Source organism: Oreochromis aureus, linkage group 12 (assembly GCF_013358895.1).
Source record: "Oreochromis aureus strain Israel breed Guangdong linkage group 12, ZZ_aureus, whole genome shotgun sequence".
In the NCBI taxonomy this organism is placed as follows: Eukaryota; Metazoa; Chordata; class Actinopteri; order Cichliformes; family Cichlidae; genus Oreochromis; species Oreochromis aureus.
The window spans coordinates 14,120,823-14,146,476 of NC_052953.1; the positions used below are offsets into that span (position 1 = coordinate 14,120,823).

Below are 25,654 nucleotides of genomic sequence, written 5' to 3' on the forward strand. Positions count from 1 at the left end.
AGCATCGAACTCTGAATGGCATTCTTTACTCTGTTTGCCTTCTAAGTAGTCTTAAGGGTGGAGCGGAGCCTGGGAAGAACTGAAAGGGAATTAAGGATGAAGGCAGATGGTGTGAGATCTTGTAGGGCAAGTAGAAGTATGAAAAGTAATAAAAGGGGAAAGGGAAGAAGAGAAAAAGAGAGAAGGAGGTGCTGGAAAAAGGTGGAGACTACGAGGAAAGAGGAACGGAGAGAGGAGGTGCTCAGTTCAGTTGTGAAGGCACTTCAGTCCTCTTTTTTTGGTAGGGCAGGGAGATGTTTTAATGTCTCCACACATCTTTAAAGTAAAGGAGACAAGCTGTTTAGGACAATGGACACCCTATCATAACTTCCCTTCAGCAGAAGGTGAGTGCATTTCTTTGATCTTTTTTTTTTGTCTTTAATTGCAGATTTATACAGATTTATAGTGAAAACTTTGCTTTAAGGTCACATTTCAATGTGTTAGTTATAAATGTAATGATTTATTTACTGCCAGAAGGTGGATGAAAGCTTTATGTGAAACAGATGAAAGACTTTTATAGAAGCATTAAGAGAAAGAGATTAAAGGCATGACTGTAATACTGATTTTAAATGGAAGTGTGATAGTAAACTTTTTAAATTGTAATTACTTGTATTAATTATACACAGTTTCTAAAGGTCAACATATTATGATCTCATACCTACATGTATCTTAACACATAGCGCCTGGATGGACGTGCAAACATAAGCGTCTTTCATAAAATCAGCTTCTACCTGAGTTATAAAGAGCCAACTGTGCTGTGAATAAACTGATTATGGCAGCACACACACACACACACACATAGGGTGGAGAGAAACACACAGAGAAATGCTTGTTTCTGTCACTTCCCACTTTCAGGGGTTGTGGCAGTCAGGTCAGAGTATTTCTCTTTCTCTGCGTTTTACAGCAACCAAACTAAATCTAACCAGCAGTCCAACAGCAATGAAACGAGGCCACGTGCTGTGGACGAGTAACAAAAACTCGCACTGAAGATAAAAGCATCAAGGTTTTCCTTCATGATTTTATCTCAGTTTCTTTTGGTGCTTTTTCTTTTTTTTAAAAAAAAAATTTTTTTTTTTATCTATCGACTTGTTTTTTGTCTAGTTTATCTGCTGCTGGCACAGGTTTGTCCAGAGGTACACAATCTGCCTCCTTAGACCTGTGTTTGCTTTGATGTTTTACACGCACAGATTTTCTTTATACCTCTAACCAACTCTAGGCTAGGGGTATAAAATACATCATATTTACATAAAATACATCTTATTTTATAAGACACTTCAACCTTCAACAATCCCCTTAGATGTCAAAGGTCATTAGGAGGATTGTTTTTTCCCAATTTTCTGATGGCAACTTTGTTCGAGGATCTGTTGCTGCATGTTTCATGCTGGCGTTGGCCTTCGTATTCAGCTGCATTAACTTTGGTGAACTTCAGCTTCACACACACAAACTACACCCTTTTTGGCTCCTACCTCAAAGCACACTGTGTGCTGTCGATCTTACGTGCTGCACAATAATGTTTAATATTTAGTATTTACTGTTATATTCCCATATATCATCGTGATGTTGTTTATTCTATTGCTCTCGTTTTCTTCTGCTTGTTTTCTTTTTTCTTTCTCAACAGGTGATCCAGGTGATTGATATATGTATTTTTTGTCTGCTTATTTTGTTGTTTTTTGTTTTTTGCCCTTTATCCCCGTCCCTCTTCTCCGCTGTTTTTCCCCCCTCTTTCTTTCTCCCTTTTCTTTTCCTCATTCAAGTCTGTCCCGTATCTAGCAAGTGAAAATAAAAAAAAATAAAATAAACAATAAAAGGTGAATCAAATAGACCATTACGGCAAGGCTGGGATGGTCCATTTGGTAAAGTAAATCCGTTGGGCATCTTTCTTCGCCTTTAGACAATAATTCTGATGGCAAAAGAACCAAACGGGACTGGCAAAAAAAAAAAAAAAGAACTTCAGCTTATCTTAAAACTAGTATTTTCTCCTTCCCTAGCATTAGTTGTACTTTATATGGTGTTACACGTCAGTCAGCATGTTGGCCTTTGAATGTTAGTTAACTCCTGGCACTGCTTCACAGAGCTGTGATGGCAGCTGTAGATGAAACCTGTACATGGCCATGTTACAGTGTTGTTTGGCCTTTTTGTGGTGCTGGCCATTAAATTAAAATGATAAGATGTTTTCATGAGTTGTTGCAGATGCATAAAGGTAAAAAAACAGGTAATTTTATCCGATGGCTAGGTGGTTGCAAGGCAATATGATGGCATCATAACATTTCATATCGATAAGGACCGTCAGAGGGTTAAGATGTACTTGTGTGCCAAGTTTAGCTGTTCAAGTTCTGATCAAGTAAGATGAGTTAATGGCCAAAGAAGCAAACACACAGACAGATTTCTGTATTATAGGAAGAAACTGGAACCTTTGTATGTTCACAACCACTAATGAAGGTTCATGTACAGACCTCTTCTTCTTCTTTGACTGGCCCAATCAGAGGTCATCACAGCAGGTCATCTGCCTGTATCTAACCCCGTCTATAGCATCTTCCTCTGTCACGTCAGGCCTCTGCATGTCCTGTTTCACTACATCTATGAAATTTTTCTGTTATCTTCCTTTTTTCCTCCTACCCGGCAGCTCCGTCTTCAACATCCTTTATCCAACATATCCCCTTTTCCTCCTCTGCACATATCCAGTCCATCTCAGCCTTGCGTCTCTAACTTTGCCTCCAAACCGCTCAACCTGAGCTGATCCTCTGATATGCACATTTGTAATCCTGTCGATCCTGATCACTCCCAGTAAAAATCCTAGCATTTTCAACATCAACTTTGCCATCTCTAGGTCTACCTCCTGTTACTCTAAATAGCCTAAGTGATTGAGAACAACAACTTAAAGTGGTATATTTTTCATTTTAGTGATTTTCAGCACTTCAAGACAAACAGATTTGTTGAAAACAAATGACCATCCAAACCACGTGCCAAGATGCTATCTGAGGATATGAAAGAAGGGGACATCACAAGAAAACAGGAGGACTAAAAGCCACATGTTTTAATTTATCTTTAGGAACAATGGGTCACTTGTCTTTTCGTAGGTGCATCTTTAGCCTTAAGTGTTTAGGATTTCCTTAAAAGACAATCCACCATGTTCAAACGTTGGCTGATGGCCCTGGTGGCCCGTGTTGGCCTCATTGTGCTGACCCTCTGCTGTTGCGTGCTGCTGCTGTATCTCCTGGCCTGCAAACCTGTATCTCACAGCAGCCATCAGTCTTTGCTATGGTCTGGAAGTGCCACCAGTAAGGAGAGGTACATGGCTTTACTGCAGGAGAGGGAAGACTCTCACAGACATTATATCAACAGCCTGACAAAGCAAATAGCCCAGCTGAAGGAAGCTCTGCAGGAGAGGACGCAGCAGCTTCAGGAGTCTCTGGATAAAGCTAAAATCAAAGGGATCCTACCTCAGGGTTTGGAGAGTCTGCACAAAACCCCAACACAGTCTGATCTGAAGGTAGGACAAGAAAATAAATACATTTTGTGTGACATTGTACATGTAGTAGTAAATGCTACATGATGTCCTCCAGGAGTTCTTCCGCTCCCAGCTGAACCAGGCAGAGGTGAACTCAGGTGTGAAGCTGCCCAGCGAATATGCACTAATTCCTTTTGACACTTTCACCCTGCAGAGGTAAGTGGGACAGCGGAGCAGCAGGAGCCCCCAGGAGCGCTGTGTAGCTGTTAAATCTTACCTTATGTTGGCTGTTAAGTGGGGTTTTGTTTTGTCATCCAGCGTGTACCAGCTGGAAACAGGGCTGACCAGACATCCAGCAGAGAGGCCTGTGAGAAAAGACCGCAGAGATGAGCTGATAGGGACTGTGGAAACAGCTCTGCATGTCCTGAATGGACCCGAGCATCATACTGACAACATCAGGAGAAAACACACATTCTCCCCTTCAGACTTTATCCAAGGTGAAAAACACCTCAGGTTATTCATTCATGTTGTACACACAGCTTCATACACTGCATAAATTTGTTTGCAGAGAGCTAAGAAATTGTAGGAAAATAGTGGCCCAATAAAACAGGATGCATATCGTGATGCTTTCTTCTCCATTGCAGGGCTGACTCGCACAGAGCGGGACAGAGGAAGCATTTACGAGCTGACGTTTAAAGGTGACAGTCCACAGGACTTCACGCAGCTTGTACTCTTCAGGCCTTTTGGCCCCGTGATGAAAGTGAAGAGCGAAATTGTGAACACGCAAAGCATCATCATCAACATCATCGTACCTCTGTCGAAGAGGGTGGACACATTCAAACAATTCATCAAAAACTTCAGGTAACATTTAGAAGTAAGTTAACAAACAGGCACCCAGTAAACATACTCCACATGGGGCCACAGTGGAAAGACCCCAGTACTGCTCTGAAATGTGGTGAGGAGTTGCTCCACATTTCATGCTGGTTCCAGGGCCACAGTGGGCTTGGCCATAGAAAACCCATATAAGGGCCCCAAAGGGCAAAACTGCTGTGGGCCTTGTGTTTAGACACCAACTTGGGGTCCACCTGTGTCAAGAGATTTATTCTAAAGACGCTTCTTCAGCTAAGAGTCTAAGGGTAGAAACACACACAGACGCTGTTTTTCACTTGTATACAAGGGCGGTCACAGAACGCTCACACCAGAGTGGGGGCCCTGTGATGCGCGCTCTGTTCTTGCACTTGTCTTTATTTATATACAAAAGTAATACAACAGTGAATACGTCTATTCATAGGCAGAGGAATGTTAGTGCGTAGGGAGTGAAGATAAGAGTGGTTCAGATGTATGCGTGTGTGTTGTGAGATTCAGAAGGACGCAGCCCTTCTTCTTGTTAGAGAGCGCAGATAAAAGTGTCCAGCTCTCCTCTTCCTGCTTGTTCAGCTATTATCGCTGTGAGAAAGAATTTATAAAACAGTCTTGTAGTGGACAACAGTCTAAGTCATCAAAAGGTCAACATACAGTATTCTATCATATGCAAACTTATATCATTAAAAGCTTATACTGACTACTAAGTACAATTTTCCATTGACAACCTGGAATAAGTCTGGGTTTGCCCTGGCCTCAGCCCCACAGCTACCCACAGTGGGGGATTTTTGCTGTACATCTGATCCCAGCACAGACATCTGGAGATACATCTGGAAACCAATAAAACTCATTGCCTCTTAGTAAGGAGACAATGCACAGATTTAAAGAGGGCCCTAATTTTAAAAAAGGTCATTTTCAGCTCTCTGTTTCATTGAAGTTTTCCCACATTTGTTCATATCTCTGTTTCATTTAGAGAAGTATGCATCCAGCAGGACGGCAGGGTTCATCTCACCGTTGTCTACTTTGGTCGAGATCAGATAGACAAGGTAAAAGCTGTGCTGGACCAGACCACTAGGTAGGTACAAGCCATTTCTTAGTTCACTCATCATCTAATTTCTAATATCTCATGTCTCATAATGATCGCTTGCAGATAAGTCCAGAGTTGTCTACAACGCTTAAATTTGCAGGAGTTGGAGATTTTTGCATCAATCAGTTATAGTGAAATTGTGAGGACGAGATTCTACAGATTTATGACCCTCATGATAATGTGTACTTGCAAGAAAAATATTAAACTCCTGTTGTCTCTTTTTTGTTTTTTTTGTTTTGCCTGTCCCATTTGGTTCTTAAGCTGTCAGAATTGTTGTCTGAAGACCAACAAGGATACCAAATGGATTTATTTTGCCAAATGGATCATCATGGCATTGCCGTATTGGTCCATTTGATCAAACTTTGTTGTTATTATTTATTTTATTTTCAGTTGTTACAGATGGGACAGACATGACGGGGGATAGGAAAGGGAGAAAGAAAGAGAGGAAGGAAAAGAAAAACAGAAGGAAAAGGGACAGTGAGAAAGGGCACTTACAAAGACAAAGAGAAAAAAAAAAAAAATCCTGGATCACCTGTTGAGAGAAAAGAAGAGAAGACAAGCAAAAACCCCAAACAAAAACAAAGCAACATACTAAACACAACACCATCACGTTAATCTAGCTGAGTGTGAACAGCAGTAAATACTAAATATTGAAAGTTGTTGTGCAGCACGCAGGGACAGACAGCGCACAATGTGCTTTGAAGTAGCAGCTAAGAAAGGTGTAGTTTATGTCACGAACAGTGAACACCCGTGTGCACACCTGTGTGGATCAACGCGCTTGTATACAAAAGGTTTCCCCATGTAACGGTCTGCTAGAGGGTGTGGAGGCCCATAGCCCCGTCCCCAGGGCATGAAGCAGGCATGGAGGAGATCCAGGCTCCAGACATCCAGAGGCCGCAGAGTGCGAGAGCCCAAGGAGTACCACCAGAGGGGCATCCGTGCCACCTTCCTGGGAAGGGCTGAGGAGATCCCCAGACGAGGGGTCACCCAGTAGCCACGGAGCAGAAGCCAGAGGGGCTGCACCGGCGTGCCCGCCCGCTCTGCCGGCAGCCAGCTGTGCCAGAGTGAACCGAGTTGCAGGCCCGAGGCCGGAGGCCCGAGGGCCCCTTTGCCCGGAAGAGGCCTGACCGAGCGACAGGCACCAGGCCCCGCCAAGTAGCCACCGGGAGTGAGCTGGTGCATACCTGAGCGCCCAGCCCGGACACCAAGAACCACCAATGCACCAACCCCTGAGGGCATCAGTTACCAGCAGGGAGTGTGGTGAGGGGAGATAGGCCTCCACACTTGGAGGGCCTGGGAGTACCCAGGGAGGTGGAGTCTAAGACCCGACCTGACATATAGACACAGACAAACAGGCACACACAGACATAAACATGCTTTCCCACCCTCATGCACACATATACAAACACTCAGCACTCACCCAACGTAGGGATAGACATACATAGACATGTACACACAATCATACTCCCCAAACATACTCTATGCCCTGGGTCCAGGTACCTCCCCCCCAGAGGAAACGGCACCAGACCCAAGAGATGTGACCCTTTCCCCGGGGTGGAGGCAAGCAGACCGCCCCAGGCTCCGCAGCAGCAGGGAGGCCAATCGGACAGCCAACACCTCCTCCCAGCCCCCCGCCCCGATGGCTAGTAGAGAACGGGGTGTGTGAAGACCCCATACCTCCCTCCTCCCGCTCATGTGTAGTGTTGCTGCGTGTTGTTCTAAAGTGCATTTAAAACAAGGGAGGGCATGGTGCTGCTGCCAGAGAGCAGCAGGTGTTAGCACGGCCCCTCCCGAGAACCCTCAATGTCTACATGGATTTAAAATTGAGAGGTCGGCACCGGCGCCAGAGGTAGGGTTGAATACACAGACCGTCCTCTGGACGCCGTTAACGTGGTCACCCTCAAGGCCCTATATATATATATATATATATGTGTGTGTGTGTTATGAGAGTGTGAATAATGTGGATGTCTAAGTTGTGAAATAAAATTGAGGCACAGGTGGCCAGAAGGGGACAGAGGGGGGGGGAATGCCTCCTGTTGTCTCTTCAGTCTTAAGAAATGTGTCTGTGCTCGGGCACGAGTGTTTAACGGCTGCAGGCAAACAAAAAGTCCTGTGAGGCTTCTGCACCTCCAGGGATACACACATGCTGTGGTTGTGCAGGCTATTGTGTTGTTATCATCACAGCTTGTACATATATATATCTGCAGGCTGGTTGTTTTTGGAAAGCCTTTTCACTCTCACATTAAAAAATGAAAACAGAAATATTAAGACTACTCGTGTAATCAAACATCCATGAAAGTCCTCCTGTTTTCTTTTTCCGGCTTTCCCCTCAGAGAGACTCGGTTCAGGAGCTTCACGTTGATCCAGCTGAATGAGGAGTTTTCTCGCGGCCGGGGCTTAGACGTGGGTGCCAGGGCTTGGAGGCGCAGCCAGAACATTCTGCTCTTCTTCTGTGATGTTGACATTCACTTTACAGCCCATTTCTTAACTTCCTGTCGTCTCAATGCAGAACCTGGTGAGAGTTCAGGCTGCGTAAATCATTGATATAAGTTCTAACCCCCCCAAGTGGTTCCTGCAATTACGAATAAAATAGCTTAATGAGAAACTACAGCTGATGGAGCAGATAAAATCAGTTCCGTGGATGTTATTAAATATTGTGGTTGATTAGATCTCAGGCTGAAGGGGAGCGCTTTCCTTTGAGCTGGTCTGTAAAGTCATCAACATGCAATATAAACTGTAAACATTTTCAAGGGCAGAGTAGTAATTTCTCATATAAGGTAAACCACAGGTGCTACTTACAATGGTTACATTGAATTTTATGCAAACGGGAAGACCTGTCACCCGACAGCCACCTTGAAATGCCTCGGGGCACTTATTTAGCTCCACTTACAAAACTGCATGTACAGAATCACAAGTCAAATCGGACAAAAGGTTTACTGACTCATATTAATATTTAAAAATGAATTTCCCCTTGAAACTTCACACTTCTTTGACTACTAAGACAGAGAAATTAATTAATGTATTTGGTGATTAGACTTAAATGACCCATCATCTAAGAATCAGGTCTCTCACCTCATCTCACAGAATCCCAGCAGTGCTAGGATTTAGCACAGGCTCTCCTGGAGTCTAGCTGCTGGTGGTGGTGAAGATGAAGAGTGAGGCTTGGATGGAGCTCTGACTGAGGTGTCTGCGAGGTGGAGATGGGGAGGAGGTGGGTTGCATGAGAATCTGGTGGGGATGATAGCAGTGAGCACAGATTTAAGCCAGGGAGAGTAGAGGCTGATTGACTCAAAGAAGATGAACAAGAAGATGACTGGACTGGAGTAATGATGCCAGTATTGAGCCTGACAGTGTAGGAAAGTGGTATTAAAGTAAAGACACAGAGACACGGGGCCTAATGCCCAGGAAAGCCGGCAGATGAGTGATTACGGATCCTCCTTATTGAACTTATGCATGAGCTTCATTTTTAGTCTTACTGGGACACTTTTTGCCACTGTTAGCAAATTTCTGTCTCCAAAAAGCTTACCTGCGCCATGTGACACTTCAATAATTTGCTCTGTTGAGCAGGTAAAAAGAATATCTTGCATTTTTGGACAGAATATAGGTAAATTATTGTGGCTGAATCCAAAAAATAAATTGTTACTGTACTGTGTCAGCCAACAACATCAAATTCTAATTTCTATCAGTATCTTTAACACCTCCTGGTGTGTGATTATTAGCTGATGGAGATTCAGTGTCACATCTGCTCTTGCTGCTATGCAACGAGCAGCACGGCCCTGGCCTCATAAATTATGGCCCAGCTCCACTGAACAGGCATCTGCCAGAGCTAGCATGCTACAGGTGTCTGCACTGTCTGTTCTGAAAAATCACATGGGCACAGCTATCAAAGAAGAAGAGGCAATAAACAGGTTAAGGTAAATAGGTTTGAAATTAAAAAAAGGTTTTTATCGATTTGGCTAATAAGGACAAGATTTACAAATGTTGTCCTTTAAAGATTCATAAGCTCTGCTGGCAAAATGTCATTTTTTTTAAAATCCACCGTGTAAGTAAGTGTCAGCTTATATGGGTGTTAACTTTAAGTAAATAAATGATTGATGAATAGTCATTACTGTCATTTTTGGGGGTAGCAGAACTCATGTCTGCTTTGAGAAATATGAAACTTTTTAGACTTTGTCCCAGTCTTTGTGGCATTTCTGATATTTCTGGAAGTTTGTTAGCAGTCTCTTATTATAGCACTGAAGTGTGATTCTCTGGAAAGGGTGTTCTTTCATTTCTTTGTTCAGGCTTGCTGGTTATCGCTTCCCATACCAACCACACAGTTCTTAGTTATTTCACTCCAATGAAATCCTTTGTTGCTGCCAGTAAAGAAAAATCCATCTCTCCCCTCACTGCCAAAGTTTTTTTTACAGCAAAAAACTGAGAGAGTGAGAGAGACCCACTGGTCACCAAGTGTTAAAAATAGAAAATGTGTATGCTACAGCTTGAATCATTAGGTGAAATATTAAAATCATTGTTTTATTAGTGTTTTACACTTCCTGTTTTTTGTTTGTAGAAGTGTGACACGTTCGGCGATGGATGGTAAAAGGCTGCACAATCAGATTACTAAGAAATATTATATTATTTGTAATATTACTATTAGTACTATATTACAATTATTAAAGCAGATCAAATTATGAAAAGATTGTTATATAATTAGGATTACTTAATTATCTCTTTACAGATGGTCAGTTTTAAAATTATGAGCCACTTCAAGAAAAAACATCTATTTATTTCCATACAGAGTGCAGAAAATTCATTGTTTGAGTTCAAGGTAATATTTATATGAGACTATTTAAAATAGATTACTTTTGTAATACTCTATACTATATAAAATGCACATTAAATGACTCTAAATGTTTCAAAGTAACCTGTCACAGGATTCAGTGTGTCTGTTTAAACTGTTCTTGTAGGTAAGAGAGTGTACTACCCAGTGCTCTTCAGCCAGTACAACCCATCTATCATCTACAGAAATCAGACGCTCCTGCCTTCACTTCAGCAGCAGCTGGTAGGTTAATACAACACACACACAGCTCAGTTACAGCAAATATCATCCTGGGGTGATTTCTGGCTGCTCCTCTTCCCTCAGGTGATAAGGAAGGAGAGTGGATTCTGGCGTGACTTTGGGTTCGGCATGACATGCCAGTACAGGTCTGATTTCATCAACATAGGTAAAGACAGATTTATTAATTTCATGTGAAGAAACACAATAAAGTTAAATGTTACTGCTCAACTTAAGATAAGCCTTTTTTTTAGGCAAATATAAAGGGTTAACAAAATCCCTCAAATTTATTCACAAGAAACCCCTGCAAAATGTTTTTGTTAATGTGTTAATTCTTATCTTTCAGTTATTTATTTTAAAGTTATAATTATTCCCTTTTTACTACCAAATGACTTTGATTTTTTTGTGTTTTAAGTGAATGCACACAGTAATACAGAAAGCCTCGGGCAGTGGAGCATTATAAGATAGCAAACCAGAGTTTTTTACATAGTAAAATAGCGAAAATGTCAAGTTCACTTGTATAGAATGTTAGAAAAAGGGGTTAGATATTTTAGGTTAGATATTTCTTATACATATAATCTGCTGAGGAGCTTAACTGCTTTTCATTTATGTTAAAATAACCAAAACTGAACTATACCTGATTAACCAGTTAGTTGACTAGTCAGCTTCAGATCTGCTTTAAATTGTGGTTGATTTAGCTGTTAAAAAACACATGTAGTGATGGGCAGTAGAAGACAAATTAGTAGCAACTTCTTGATTTAATCTAGCCTTGGATTTTATCTCCTGTCAGGTGGTTTTGATCGCAGCATCAAAGGTTGGGGCCTGGAGGACGTGCACCTGTACAGGAAGTACCTTCACAGTAAGCTGATGGTGATTCGCTTTCCAACGCGCAGCCTTTTCCATCTGTGGCACGAGAAGAGCTGTGCAGATGAGCTTCCTCCAGACAAGTACAAGATGTGTATGCAGACAAAAGCCATGAGCGAAGCTTCGCACAGCCAGCTGGGGGAGCTCTTCTTCAAACAAGAGATTCAGGTTCACGCTCAGAAACAGATGAAACAAGGAACCTTATGAGAGAAGTTAGTTTATATAATAAAAACATTATCATTCACTGATAAAGAGGATGTTTTTGTGATGAGTTCATGATGAGATTCATGTTATGTTTTGTGCTGATAAAACTGAGACATCTTATCTGCTTGTCTCCTGTGTGTTTTTTTCCTTATGTAATAAGTTTCTTTCATTGTGGTTACTGTAAGTTTCTTCAGGAAAAAACGCGATGACAAAAAGCATCTGTTTGTTGAAAGGAGATAAAGAACTGGAATCACATGTTTTATTTGAGTTTTTTAAAGAAAAAATCAAAAATTTAATTATTATTAGTACCAATAAAACACTTCTATAGATTCTCTCTTAAGATTTATTTTTGGGCTTTTCAGCCTTTATTTGACAGTTCAGCAGTAAAGAGTAGACAGGAGAGCGACCTGGGGAAGACATGCAGGATATGTGTGCTGGTCAGACCCAGCCCACTCTATGGCATATGGGCACCTGCTCAACCAGTAACCTAAACTGCTGCCCTGCAGCACAAGCGGAACTGCCAGCATTAACTGTGTCTTTGTTTGAGATATTTCATTTTTCTCTCCATCTTTTTTCTCTCTCGATTTTTTGAGTTTGGCAAACAACTTTAAGGTGCTTTGCCACTTTCTTCTGATCTTTTTTCTGATCTTTCTTACTTAACCATCGTAAAAGGAAAGAAAAAAAGGAAAAACGGGGTTTGGGGATCACTGTAATTAAGAGTGTCGCTAGTTAAACAGGTTTGACAGATCAAAACATTTTATTTTATCAAATGTTTTGCAAAACAGGGAAACCAAAATGTGAAATATATCACAAATAGTATTAAGATAAATTATAGGCAACTTAACCTGACTGAGGGAGAAAAACCCCCCAAAACAAATATGAGAATCCACGAAGTCTATGAAAGAAATATATACTGCAGACTGCTGTCATATCCAGTAATGGCCCCGTGTGCTTACGGTCAGATCCAAAGGCCCTGGTGCTATAACCACTGATCTCTGTGGCCTGTTCATGAAACAGATCTGCTCTTTCTCTGGTCCTCATTTGCCGCACCTTATTGCCACAGCTGAACAGCATTCTGTGTTGTGTGGTTGCAGGAATAGTGCTGGTCAGTGTGAACTTCACGTGATCTTAAAAGCTGAACCATGGGAAACTTGTCAGACCTGTTCTGCTCTGTTTAGCCAAACTTGCCTATATGTTGGGGAAAAAGGTTTATAAGGGTTTATAAGGGTTTTCTGCAGTTTCACTTACCTTTTTCACAGTGCTCTGCATTTAATCATTAGCTGTTATTAATCTCCGGCTCTTTTCCAAAGTGTGTCTTTTATCCTGTCTCACCCCTCCCACCCCCAACCAGTCACAGGAAATGGCTGCCACTCCCTGAGCCTGGTTCTGCTGGTGATTTGTTCCTGTTAAAAGGAACAAATCTGTTGTGAAATATGAATAAAATTAAATGAAACTGAATCTGTTCTGTGGCCCACCAGGGAGCTTAAACATTGTATTTTTCTTCCTAGTAAGAGTGGGGGGATCTTGCTTGTTGGAGACCCTGATGTCTATCTGTTTTCCTTTTCTTTGTTTACTTACTTTGATATTTTAAAGTAGTTGTAAATAAATGTTTTGTGGAGGTTTTTGTAGCACCTCTTGCACACGTGGACTTTTAAGCGAGAGGTTGTAACACCTCATCTTTAAGGTAAAGGAGCATCCAGGAAATTAGGAAATGATTTTTAATGCTTTACAGGGATATTGTGTGTATCACGGTGGCACAAAGCATTCACAACTCCTCAATCACTTTGGACTAGACAGAAAATTCTAATGTTTCTTGAAAGATAAGAATTTTTTGTAATTTGCCAAAATGACAAAATAAGTCCAGGTAATGTTTGAAATATGTGGGTTTTTAAAGGGTTAAGGTGTAATAAGGCTTAGGGTGTAATGATACTTTTCACAGCTTGCAGTAATTCACACTACCAAGCTTTAGTTCTGAGCACAGTTCAGCAGAATGTGACTTTAAAAAAAAGGTCTCTGTAGTGAAAATCAGACTGATTTATTTTGTTCGGTCAGGTGAGTCTTTGCACCAAAATACAGATGGTACTTAAAAATTACATTAAACTGCCAAAGAAATATACTTCAAAACTGCTGGAAACAGGGACAACTCTGCAAACAATGAAAATGATCCCACACAGATTGATATTCCAGTAACACTGTGAGGAATCTTGGAGTCGTTTTTGACCCAGAAGTGTCCTTCAATGCACATATTAAACAAATATGTAGGACTGCTTTCTTCCATTTTCGCAGTATCATTTCTCCAAAATGAGAAATCCTGTTTCAGAATGACAATGAAAAACTAGTTCATCCATTTACTACTTCTAGGCTGGACGACTGTAATTCATTATTATCAGGATGTCCTAAAAACTCCCTGAAAAGCCTTCAGTTAATCCAAAATGCTGCAGTAAGAGTACTGACAGGGACTAGAAAGAGAGAGCATATTTCTCCTATACTGGCTTCTCTTCATTGGCTCCCTGTTAAATCCATATTAAGATTTAAAATCCTTCTTATCACATACCAGATCTTGAATAATCAGGCTCCATCTTATCTTAATGACCTTATAGTACCGCATCACCCAATTACAGCACTTTGCTCTCACACTGCGGGCTTGCTTGTGGTTCCTAGAGTATTTAAAAGTAGAGCCTGAGGCAGAGCTTTCCGCTTTCAGACCCCTTTCCCATATCAAGCTTTTAGTTTGGATTCAGGAGACAGACATCATCTCTACTTTTAAGATTAGGCTTCAAACTGTCCTTTTTGACAAAGCTTATATTTAGGGCTGGATCGGGTGACCCTGAATCCTCCCTTAGTTATGCTGCAATAGGTCTAGGCTGCTGGGGGATTCCCATGACGCATTGAGTGTTTCCTCTGGAGTCGCCTTTTTTACTCACTATGTATTTATGCACCTCTTTACGTTTAATCATGAGTCATTATTAATCACTGGCTGTCTTCCACATTGCGTCTTTGTCCTGCCCCCCCAGCCTGGTTCTGATGGAAGCAGAGCTGTTAAAGGGAGCTTTTTCCTTCCCACTGTCCCATGAATGTTAACGTTACATATGCAGTCTTTTTTCCGCTCCTCTAGTCACTTAACAGAACAGGCCTATTTTAACTTTGCGAAGTTCCTATTTATGTGGCAATTTTGGTTCTGGGTCCTCCCCAACTCCTGAAACTGAGTAAGGGAAATGAAGAGCCAAAAACTATCCCTTAAGCTCCCTGCAGTTTTCCAAGAAAACCCCAAAACACCAAGCAAGGCAAACAGTACAACGCTGTATGTTCGAGGAAGAAGTATTTCCTATGTTTTGATCCAACAGGAAATGTGTTTTGGTTCTCTTTCAAATGCTTGCTACACACTACACAACCCGAGGAAGCTTCCTGATGCAGCAGGTGACCCTGTGATTACAGGGTCATCTGCTGGTTCATGAAATCATAATCTGATCAGTTTTACTCGTCTTGGGACCACAATTTAAGAAATGCACATCATGCTGTAAAGAATACTAAAAACTAAGGACTGAAACAGTAAATTCACCAGGAAAATGATTTACTGAGATCCCAAATCAAGGGAGAAGTAGGGTGAGTCTACTCACAGACCCTTAAACGCCACAGAGGAGGATACACCCTGCTGCATCAGATCAATATGTTTGACCGATTAGGCCTAAGGAAGCTTTCTCCTATTAATAGCAGTGGCGTTGCAACCTCATTACAGCTCCTGAGGGAGGAGCAGCTCTGTATCGGCCCATGACTGGCGCAGAGAGCACAGGCACGCGATAGGTCTAAGATTCCTATTACCGCTTCCACGTTCAGTGCTGCCTTCAAGTACCTTTCGGAAATTCAAATCAAACTGTTTCCAAGGGCAAAAAGAGATTCTAAACTCCTCATGGTGTTTTCTTAACAGGATAACTTAACAGGACTTTAGTCTGTTTGGGCCTGTCTGTATATTTTTACTTCTTTTGACGTCCTGTTAATTAAGTAAATAACCTGTCACCAGTTGGAACTTTTCAAATTTGCATTAAACAGCCCTAAAACCGGTTAAACAAACTTTCAGCTCTATTGGTTTTTGTTGCGATTTAGGTCTCAAGCCCCTCAAAACTCCTAAAAACAGCAGGGGAGAAAACATTATTACAAACATTATTTATATGCTGATTAATTATCCACTTAAATTGTCGTTAAAATAGCCGAATTCGATTCTAATGTATCGGTAGGCCTAAATGGCGGATTAAGCGAAATTACATATTTTTTCCCAGCTGTCAGTGAAGGCATCTTTAATCAACTGGAGGGAGGCGCTTGTGTCACAGCGTCACCGGTAATATTTCATCTGGGGACAGGAGGGTATTATGAGCCGAAAAAATCCCGCTGAGTTATGATGGTTTGTGAGCAGCTCAAAGGGTGAGAGGCTCGTCACATGTGTGGTGGTGTTTTTAGATTAGATTTAGCCTTTAGTTAAGTGTCTTCTTCTTCCTTTTTTAAAAACTCCCAGAGTATATTTTACCTCCCCGGTAGATTTAGAAGCTCCTTGGCAGTTCCAGGATAATGACCCTGGTGTGTTTTAATTTTCTGGACTGAGTAGCGAGACATGTGCAGCAGATAGGCTGCATCTCGTCACTCCAAAAAGCAGCCGACGGCCGATCAGCAGCCGAGATAGTCGGGACGGTCCATTTAATCTAAAGGCAGAAGCCCCCAGAGCAAGAAGAGCAAGAAAAACAAGAAGGAGCAACATGTTTGAATCCACGGGAATCCCTCTCATCGCGCTGGATGTCGCGTGTCTTATCCTGGGTATGTAAATCCGATTCTGTCCTAACCTGAACACATCTTTTAAACTGTTTATTCATCGGATACAAATAACTAACAAAAAAGTTTGTTTTCGTAAGGTTTGTTTTTACATCAAACAGAATTTAAAGGAGTGATCTGTCAGAGAGGCGTTACATAAAGTTGATGTCAAAGCAAATCTATTCAAATGACATGGATATGTATCATGTAAATGCTCATGGGAAGGCTTGATGTTTAGGTAGCCTGGCAGGAAGATGGAAAAAGGGCGATAAAGTCCCACCCTGTTTGTGTTTCCCGAGCGAAGCCGTATTTTTAGCCCACTGTTTGGAATGTAATCATTGCACAGAGGCTGGTGCACGTCTGCGAAAGGGATCCGAGAGTGCTGAGGTAATCATGCAATAAAAGACAATGACTGAAGTTTTAGTGATATCTGTAAAAGCCTTGAACCTTGTATCTGGGACACACTTCAGTTTGATAGTTGCCGTGTTTGATAAGGACAGATACAGGCAGACACTCAAGCCCTTCCCTGTGATTACAAGGCACTCCTGCTTCACTGCTTAGTCAGGGTCTTGTGGTTAACTGTGCAATGCTGAGTCGTACATCTCATTGCTTATTTCGTTTTGGAGCTGGCACCAGTCAGACTGGAAAAACCGAGTCTCTGATTTTTACCTTGTTTTTAATTCTTAAACAGAACTTATAATTGAAAGAAATATTTAAATCCATTTATTTACGTGAAATGAGTGAAATACCTGCATTTAAGGTGCATTGCAGTAAAAGCATCCATGCAAAGCAGTAATGATACTGGATCATTATTACTGATGCATCATTGTATACACAGCATTTGAATGCTGTCTTAAAAGTAGGACTGAACAACTCTGTGCACTAATTACAGAGTTTGTTTGTTTGTTTTTTTTTTTTTTTTACAGCTATCAAACAAACAGATGTACAGTGTTTATCTCTGAAATAACATATGGTGTATTATGCTCATACTTCACTAAGGTGCATGTGTGTATATATAGTCTTATATATCTAGACTACATGCAGGCCTGTGAAAAACTAACTACACCCTTCCTGCTTCCTCGGAATTAAAATGATATGTAGCAGCCATGTGCTGCTAGTGAAATGCACTTGATTAATCGCTCATCAGCAAGTCTGAGCATCTCTTTAAAAGCAGAAGTTTTGTCGTTCTGCTGCTCTGGAGCAATCAGCTGTATGTAGACATATTGCAAGTCTTGGAGTGGAGTGGAGCTTCTGACAAATTAACCTTTAGTTCAAACTGTGAAAATTCTCCCAAAATCCAAGAGCTTAGACTCATAGACTCTCCAGGTCTAATTTAGCATGTTAAACTCTAAAGTTCATGATGGTGGGGATGCCAGTATAGCTGACTGGTTGAGCAGGAGAGTATATGGCACTAGGACCTGGGCATTTTGCAGTCATTGAGTTGACAGCAAACACGTCTGTGTTTTGGAGCGAGGCCATTTGTCATGCAACAGGACACTGATCACAGGCACAGCATCAATTCTACAACAGAAAGGCTGAAAAAGAAAAGAGTCAAGGTGTTGCAGTGGCCCAGTCGAAGTCCAGATCTCTACCTGAATAAGATGTTGTGGCGAGACTTTAAGAGAGCTGTGCATAAACGAATGCCTGCACACTTCAATAAACTGAAGCAATGTTGGCTGAAGTTATTGCTGCCAACAGTGGTTCTATAAGCCTCTACAAGTTTGATCTATAAGGTGTACTTACTTTGTCACAGGGGTACAAAGAATCTTGTGACACCGTTGCTTTTCACATGACTAAATGTACTCACTGCTCTCAGCCTGGCTCTTAAATCTACGTTTTTTGCCATTAAATAATTCTTAACTGTTTCCTTGTCTTTATCCTTGTTTGTATCTCTTTGTACTAGCAGGTATTTAATTCTTAAGTTCTTCAAAATGAAAATCTGAGATATAAATCCCTGACAAAGATTAAGATGTTTGTACTAACTACCCAAAACAAAAACAAAACAGTACACTTTTAAACTGTACTGTACTTTTAAACAGATTTCAACCTGGTGTCAACAAAGAAGGCAGAAAATGAACAAACTGGTTAATGAACTGGTTCCTTATTTTCTTGTTTGATCTGTGTAATTAAAATTTCTGCACGATTATACCTCATATGTCCTGAATGGTAAGTTCAAGTTTATTCAGGATTTCAAAACTCAGCAATCGATTTACTTTGTGCTTCAGTGACTCTATATTTGGTCATTTAGCCTAAAAGCATCAATACCAATGACTCATCGGTCTTCATGTTTGGAAGTACGCCTCGTATTGCATTACTGTTTTCAGTTTAGCCAAGAGGCGGTGCAGTTTTGTAATGTCTAAAGAAACCACAGGAGAAGGGAATGCGCAAGCGACACAAGTCAGAGCACGTTTCATATGTTATGGTGTTCTCTGTACAGATTAACATCATGGGTTCAGTGTTTAACGCTAAACATGTGACTTACATGCCAATAAAAATTGTCTTCCTGCTGTATATTCACAGATTTGCCTGGTTACTTTTTGAAAAATGATTTTGCAGTAATTCAAGGCCTCAGGCAGTTAATTATGAAATAGTATGCCCTTTTTCTGGGCAGTACAAAGGGAAATCTCACAATGAAGAACTGTTGAAAGTGTCTCTTCGAGAAGAAAGATTGTCTGTGTGATCTAGACAGATCATGTTTCCTGTGTCTGAATCATAACACTTTTTAAAGCATTGTATAACAGCAGCATTGCCTCTTCACTCCCTGTGTCAGTATGATGCAAAAAATAATGACATAAGATGAGCTGAAACCTGAAATTGATCCATTTGCTCCATTTTATTTTTAGTTGGGCTTCCATTTTTTATCCTTACCCCGAAACACAGCCCTTTCAAACGGGGTTTCTTCTGTAACGATGAGTCCATCACGTACCCGCTCAAAGAGGACACCATATCCTACCAGCTGCTGGGAGGAGTCATGATCCCCTTCACACTGATTGTAGTAAGTCAGGAGTATTCTTCTACAACCAAAGCTTTTTATTTTGCCTTTGGTCAACATGTGTGACTATTTTTTCCCCCCACTTTTGATCTTCTTCCTCAGATCGTATGTGGAGAGTGCCTTTCTGTTTACCTGTCGCGCGTCAGGAACCAGTCTTTGGGGACCAAGTATATTTCATGTGTTTACAAAGCTCTGGGGAGCTACGTGTTTGGAGCTGCTGCCAGCCAGTCTCTGACGGACATAGCCAAATACTCCATTGGTCGTTTGAGGCCAAACTTCCTGGCTGTATGCAACCCAGTGTGGGATCGTATCAACTGCAAAGCTGGTGGATACATCGTGAACTTCACCTGCAGAGGGGATGAATTTATGGTGGATGAAGCCAGGTAAAGATCCTGAGCACAAACCAAATGAAACATATTTGATTTAATGTGGTGTGATTGTTGCAGTGGATTTGCCCTAGATTTTTTTTGTACTGTTTAGCATTTGCTGTTTACAAGTGAGATATGAAATACACCCACATTGATAATAATTACTGTGTACAACAGGACAGTTTTAGACAGTGATTATGACAGAAGGACTTTGTTATAAACCAAAAACGTAAAAGGCTGATTTTTTTTTTTTTTCTAAATTTTAATTTCTTGTTTATTTGTTGTAGACTGTCCTTCTACTCTGGTCATTCATCCTTCTCTATGTACTGCATGCTGTTCCTTGTTGTAAGTATATATTGTCTTTAATACAAACTGATTTATTGCGTTGTTAATGTGAGATAAAAATGCTAAAATTTTTGGTATTTGCTCTCTCTTTTGCTACTGTAGCTATACATTCAAGCCAGGCTGAGGTCACAATGGGCGAGGCTTTTGCGTCCCACCATTCAGTTCTTCCTGATTGCTACAGCAGTGTATGTGGGTCTATCTCGGGTGTCGGATTACAAACATCACTGGAGTGATGTGCTCGCTGGCCTTCTGCAGGGCGGGATAGTGGCTGTTCTAACAGTATGTTTCATCTTATTATTGCAATTTTTCTTCTATATAAATTTTTCTCTGCTATAAAATTAGAAAAATTCCAAAAAAATGGCATCTTTAGGATCCCGACTTGGATTTTAAAAATGTCTTGGCTCACCAACAGAAACACTAAGGTTAAAACTGTTAAATGTACAAACTAAACAAGCAAACACATAAGATAAGGTGAAATAAGTGGAAGCCTGGCTCTTCTTTAAATATTTCTAGTACAGTTACAATACTAGAGTACTAACTTTCTCTTGTTTCCTGCAGGTTTTCTGTGTCGCCAACTTCTTTTCACAGCCAGTGGAGCCAGTGGTGACGCAGGAGGAAGAAGCCTCACACGCCAGTTTACAGGACAACCCTTCCAATGGGAACCACTATGGCACCACTGACTGAACACTGGCCCAACAGACAGTACAGTGTGGGGACCTCTATCCTTTAAATCTATGGAACTCCAGAATTTCTTTTAAATTGCTGTCCGTTTTTTTTGTGCATGTCTTGAACACCGTGAAGTAGCCATCGCAACAGCCTGCAGGCTTTAGCTGCTACCTGGTGTAGCCATGAAACTTTGGTCACAGGAAGAAAATGCACTACAGAGGACGAGGCTTGCATCGCAAAAGAAGCATGGCTTCCTGGCGAGTTTTAGTTAAATCCAACATAATGCTGTTTATTGTGCAGCCGTAAAACAAAACACAGCATGTTGGGTTTAAGTTATTTTTATGTTTTAATTTACAGTGTGAGCTTCTGGAAATGTGGTTAATCTTGCGTATTGGTCCAATGCTGCCATCATGAATGAATGGAATTCCTTTTGCCCAGAATATAAAGAGTGTCTGTGTGTGCACTGCAAGCAGGCGTTTAGAGGCCTGAAACCTGTGAATAAGAAAAAACCAAGACTGCCCTTAAAATAGAGTGAACTGAGAAATCTTATGCGTATCTTATGTTTATTTTTGCCTTAGAGTTTTGCTGCTACCTGCTGTTAAGTAATTTCCCCAATATAATTTAATGTATGTAAAATACAGTTTATTGACATATTTTTTTTTTGTTTCTTTATAGATTGTATAAATTGCTTATGTTTCTGTCCACATTTAAGCTTTTAAAAGTACCGTTTCCAATACCGGGAAGAAATGAGACAAATAATAAAGAAAATGTCATTTTGCTACTTTGATATAAAGAAAATAAGCTATTCCTTTTATGCCTTATCTGTTCAAAAATACAGGGTAGATATAATGCAAGTAACTAGTGACTTGTGAATTTATTTATTTATTTTACAAAAGTAGACTAATTTGCTGCTGCAGAGTAGCTAATTTCATGTCTTGAGAAAATAAAAGGACTGCAAAAGAGGGAAGGAACAGAGTGATGATGATTTGGAAGCACAAAAAAAAAGTAATTAATACAAAACACTGGCTTGGCTTGTCATTTAGTCAGTGTAGGTGACCTTTTAAACCCCAAGTATGCAAATGTAGAGGATTTTATCAAAGGATACTTGTTTTCCAAGTGATGTCATGGATATGTGGATATATAGGGTAAGCACCAGTAAGCATGCTAACAGGGAGACTATCACTACACATTTGTCACCCGTGGCTGCAAATGACTGAGGTAAGAATGTTCTTTAGAGTTGAAATCCCATTAACCTGATTAAATTACCTGCATGCTAGCTGGTTCTTTAGCACTCAGTAATAGCAGTAGAACACACAAATATCAGCTCAGATGTACTAAAGTTGTTTAATTTTGGTTTTTGACCCTAAATAGGGTAAATCACCTGATTTATGCACTTGCTAATAGTTAAAGAAATTGTTAAACTATTATCTTAATCTGCAGTCTCAATGCAAAAGCAACTACAGTATGTTTGCATCATAAGGACATTTGTGATTCTGTGTGGTGAACTAAAAACATTTCTAAATGAAGATGAAAGCAGGAGAGGTCTCTGCTGGAAGTAAGGTCAAAGTGGACAACAAATTAAAATGTGGTTCCACCCATCCATTAGTTATAGACTAGTTAATTATTGGTTAATTATCAAATTAGACAAAAGAGTTGTGGCTAATTGGAGTTTTAACGCATTAACACACTCTGTGTGGTGGTTAACAGATTCATCATACATGCAAAAGAACTCCAGTTCAAGACCCATTGGACACACAAACCCACCCTCAGGTAGACACGAGCTGGTGTGATTCTAATACCAGTCCCAAGCCCAGATGGCAGGGCTGTTTCAGGAAAGGGTTGTGACATAAAATCTGTGCCAAATCAAACATGTGGATCCATTTCCTGTGGTGCTCTGTTAGGGAAACAAGAGAGCAGCCAAAAGTAACTAACTGAGCAGCTTTGCAGGATTCACAGTTCAAACTGATCTTTATTCCTTGCCCCGTGTTTATCCCCTGTCTAAACAAGCCATTTTAGCATCTCTACCTTATAGACAGCTTTGTTTTCCTCACTGGCTTCCCCTCTCAATGAGAAGGTTTGAGATGCATTAGCCTCCCAGCGCAACCAAGCAGCTTAGTTATCTGAAAATATAAATTCTATGACTACAAATTATCACAAACAATTTAAATAAAAAACAAACCTGCTGCTAATAGTCCAATAAAGTAATTTGAACAAAGCTCTGTCAACTTGCTTAATCTCTAAGATGTGGATCCAGCACACCAAAGGTCACTCACACCAAAGTTCCTCTAAAAGGATCATTGATAGTGTCTCTGGTTATATTGTAACTGCCATGGAACTCTGCCAGCCATGGTTATAGAATAATCACTGCTGGTTGGAGAAGTTTATATTAGCTTTCATTTCCAAGTATGGCAGAATGGGTAGATGACATAAACAAACCTACATACTAACCTGACCTCAAATCAGTCTCATAGGGTGTTAATGCAGTCTAATAACTATATTTTGTACACAGATCAGTCTCTAACTTCCACTTAGAGACAAACTTCCTCCTTCCTGAATGTCTAAAATCACCTCACGTGCAAATATACAGTTTCAATTCCTGTTAAAGACTCCGTAATTCCCACATAATTTTGGATATTCACAAACAGTAACATACACATGTTGGCAGTTTTGAGGAATGTGATGATATGAAAAATTCAGAGACAACTGACTATTGTTGCTCGATTGACTAAACTCCTAACCCCGCAGAGCAAATTTGATTTAGGGGCACACTGCTCCTTTGTGCACACTGGAGACACACTTTGCTTTCTAGGTGGACTATGATTTGGTGTTTCACAGTTTTGGCATGTAGGACTGCTAAAGTAAAATAATGAGTAGTAGTAGTAGTAATAATAATATATATAGATAGTTCATATGTATCTGGTGAATAAAAGCTTCACTTTTGACTGATTTGGTTGCCTAAAATTTCTCTTAAGATGACCAGTTTATGTGGGACAGCACTGCATTTTTATTTTCCCAGTGCATGTGGAGGGAAAGCTTTTATTAAAATCAAATTAAGGTTAGCCTGTCTAATGCTATGCCAATCAGGGGAAGTTACCAAAAAGTCACAAGCTTTGCAAATTATGGTGAATATGATGGAAACTATGACACATAAAAGGATGCAGCAGTATGTAGTAATGATAAAATATGTGTGTGTCATATTCGGCTAAAACTTGCTACAATTGTTGGATATAGCTCAAAAAAAGGTATGCCAAGCAATGGATGTATCCCTGCTGAAACCCAAAGACTGGCACCAGAGATAGACTATTGCATGAGACCAAACTTCAGCTTCCTATTATTCTTATTATATTTCCTTTACAATAGTGATGGAAAAGTTGCATTCAAATAATATATACTTGTCTACCGCCCAGCATTGTTGACATGTCCAACTTTGTCCCAGACAAACACTGGATTTGTCCTACATTTAGTTTGTTGAGATCTGGTCACCCTAATCTCTCTTGTCACACTGACATCAACAATAGTGCTTATTGGAAGCATCTCCATTCACTCTTTGTCACATGTCTCACTATATCTTGCCAGGCAGTGATGCTGTTGGAGGAACAAGCGACTCAGAGCACAATGTGAAATGGCAACTTTTTAAGAGCGGTCAGTGAAAAAAATATGTTATGTAAGTTAAAAAATTCAGGAGAATTTATTTATGTGGATAAGAAAAAAACCCCAAGAATAAACAAACTAAGAAAAAAAAACTACAGAGAATGAAGGAATAATGAGAGCCAAAGTTGTGATAAACTTTGGTTTTTGATGTAGTAACCAAAAGACAACAAAGTTCTTAACTGCAAAAAATGTACTTTTTGTCCAATGTTGTTCCTGTTTAAGGAGAGACAAACAGAGAAGTGTGAAAGAGAAACACGGCCACCCAGGAGAGGAAGAGAAAAATGCAGCTTATCAACAATGGACTTGCAGTGGTGTGTCAGGAAAGACATCTATGAATGAGAAATGGTATGCGGTGGTTTGTATTCACGTATGCACTTTTTTTTTTTAACTTCCCCATCAGTACAAAATCTAACTCACTTCCAGAAATGGTGGTACACTGTATAAAATGTAATTAAAAAACATAATGCAATGATTTTCAAGTATCATAAACCCATAGTTTATTTGCAATGAAACCTAGAAAAAAAGTTTAAACTGAGAAAATGTACTATTTTAAAGGAAAAATAAGGACACTTTGAATTTGATGGCAGCAACATCTCTCAAAAAAGTTGCGACAGGGCTGTGTTTACCCCTCATAGCATCACCTCTTCTTTTAACAACAGTCCAGAAATGTCTGGAAACTGAGAAGAGCAGCTGCTGGACTTTTGGGAGAGGAAAGCTGTCCCACTCCTGTGTGACACAGGATTCTAGCTGCTCAACAGTCCTGGGTTCTTTGTCATATTTTTGTTTCATGGTGCATCACATGTTGTCAACTGATGTCTGCAGGCAGACCAGTTTAGCCTGTTAAGCCTGCCTACAGTTCTACAGTGAAGCCCTGCTGCTAGAGTATGCAGTTTAGCATTGTCCTGCTAAAAGATGCAAATAAAACGACATCATCTGGATGGGTCCATATATTGCTCTAAACCTATACATAGTTTTCAGCATCGATTGTGCCCTCTAAATATGCAGGCTGGGACTAATGAACACTAAAACCATCCAGTGTGACCAGATCCCAACAGACTGATTATGGGGAAAACACTAATTGTGTGGGACAGCGCTGAGAGGTGTTTATATCTAACTTAACAATAAAAACTGCATATCTTATTGAGTTGTTCTTTAGTATGTACAAGCCACATAAATAGGAATATCTGGTCACTCTGATACCATCAGAGATGCAGGTTTTTGGATAGTTGATAAGTTGGATGGTGACTCTTTGCTTCAGTTTAGATGTGGCGTCTATGTTTTCCAAAATGAATTT

The 25,654-nt window shown here is 40.4% G+C and overlaps 2 protein-coding genes across 2 annotated transcripts; both read left to right on the forward strand.

Moving 5' to 3' along the window:
- Positions 1–145: 145 nt before the first annotated feature.
- On the forward strand, positions 146–11,661 carry csgalnact1b (chondroitin sulfate N-acetylgalactosaminyltransferase 1b). Its single transcript, XM_031727296.2, has 10 exons — positions 146–383; positions 2,941–3,529; positions 3,603–3,703; positions 3,806–3,984; positions 4,132–4,348; positions 5,322–5,423; positions 7,769–7,950; positions 10,385–10,479; positions 10,561–10,642; positions 11,264–11,661. Exons 2-10 carry the CDS (start codon positions 3,167–3,169, stop codon positions 11,542–11,544), a joined length of 1,602 nt encoding a protein of 533 aa, XP_031583156.1. The 5' UTR covers positions 146–383; positions 2,941–3,166; the 3' UTR covers positions 11,545–11,661.
- Positions 11,662–15,880: 4,219 nt separating this feature from the next.
- Positions 15,881–21,672, forward strand: LOC116310510 (phospholipid phosphatase 1). The gene is made up of 6 exons (XM_031727330.2): positions 15,881–16,344; positions 19,182–19,333; positions 19,433–19,713; positions 19,986–20,043; positions 20,146–20,322; positions 20,602–21,672. Exons 1-6 carry the CDS (start codon positions 16,287–16,289, stop codon positions 20,725–20,727), a joined length of 852 nt encoding a protein of 283 aa, XP_031583190.1. The 5' UTR covers positions 15,881–16,286; the 3' UTR covers positions 20,728–21,672.
- The last annotated feature ends 3,982 nt before the right edge of the window (positions 21,673–25,654 follow it).

Coding starts and splice junctions, on each gene's coding strand:
- LOC116310510 (XM_031727330.2), top strand. CDS start 16,287: ATGTTTGAATCCACGGGAATCCCTCTCATCGCGCTGGATGTCGCGTGT. Junction 19,714..19,985: donor TTTATGGTGGATGAAGCCAG/GTAAAGATCCTG, acceptor TATTTGTTGTAG/ACTGTCCTTCTACTCTGGTC. Junction 20,044..20,145: donor ACTGCATGCTGTTCCTTGTT/GTAAGTATATAT, acceptor TTGCTACTGTAG/CTATACATTCAAGCCAGGCT.
- csgalnact1b (XM_031727296.2), top strand. CDS start 3,167: ATGTTCAAACGTTGGCTGATGGCCCTGGTGGCCCGTGTTGGCCTCATT. Junction 3,530..3,602: donor CAACACAGTCTGATCTGAAG/GTAGGACAAGAA, acceptor GATGTCCTCCAG/GAGTTCTTCCGCTCCCAGCT. Junction 4,349..5,321: donor CAATTCATCAAAAACTTCAG/GTAACATTTAGA, acceptor TGTTTCATTTAG/AGAAGTATGCATCCAGCAGG.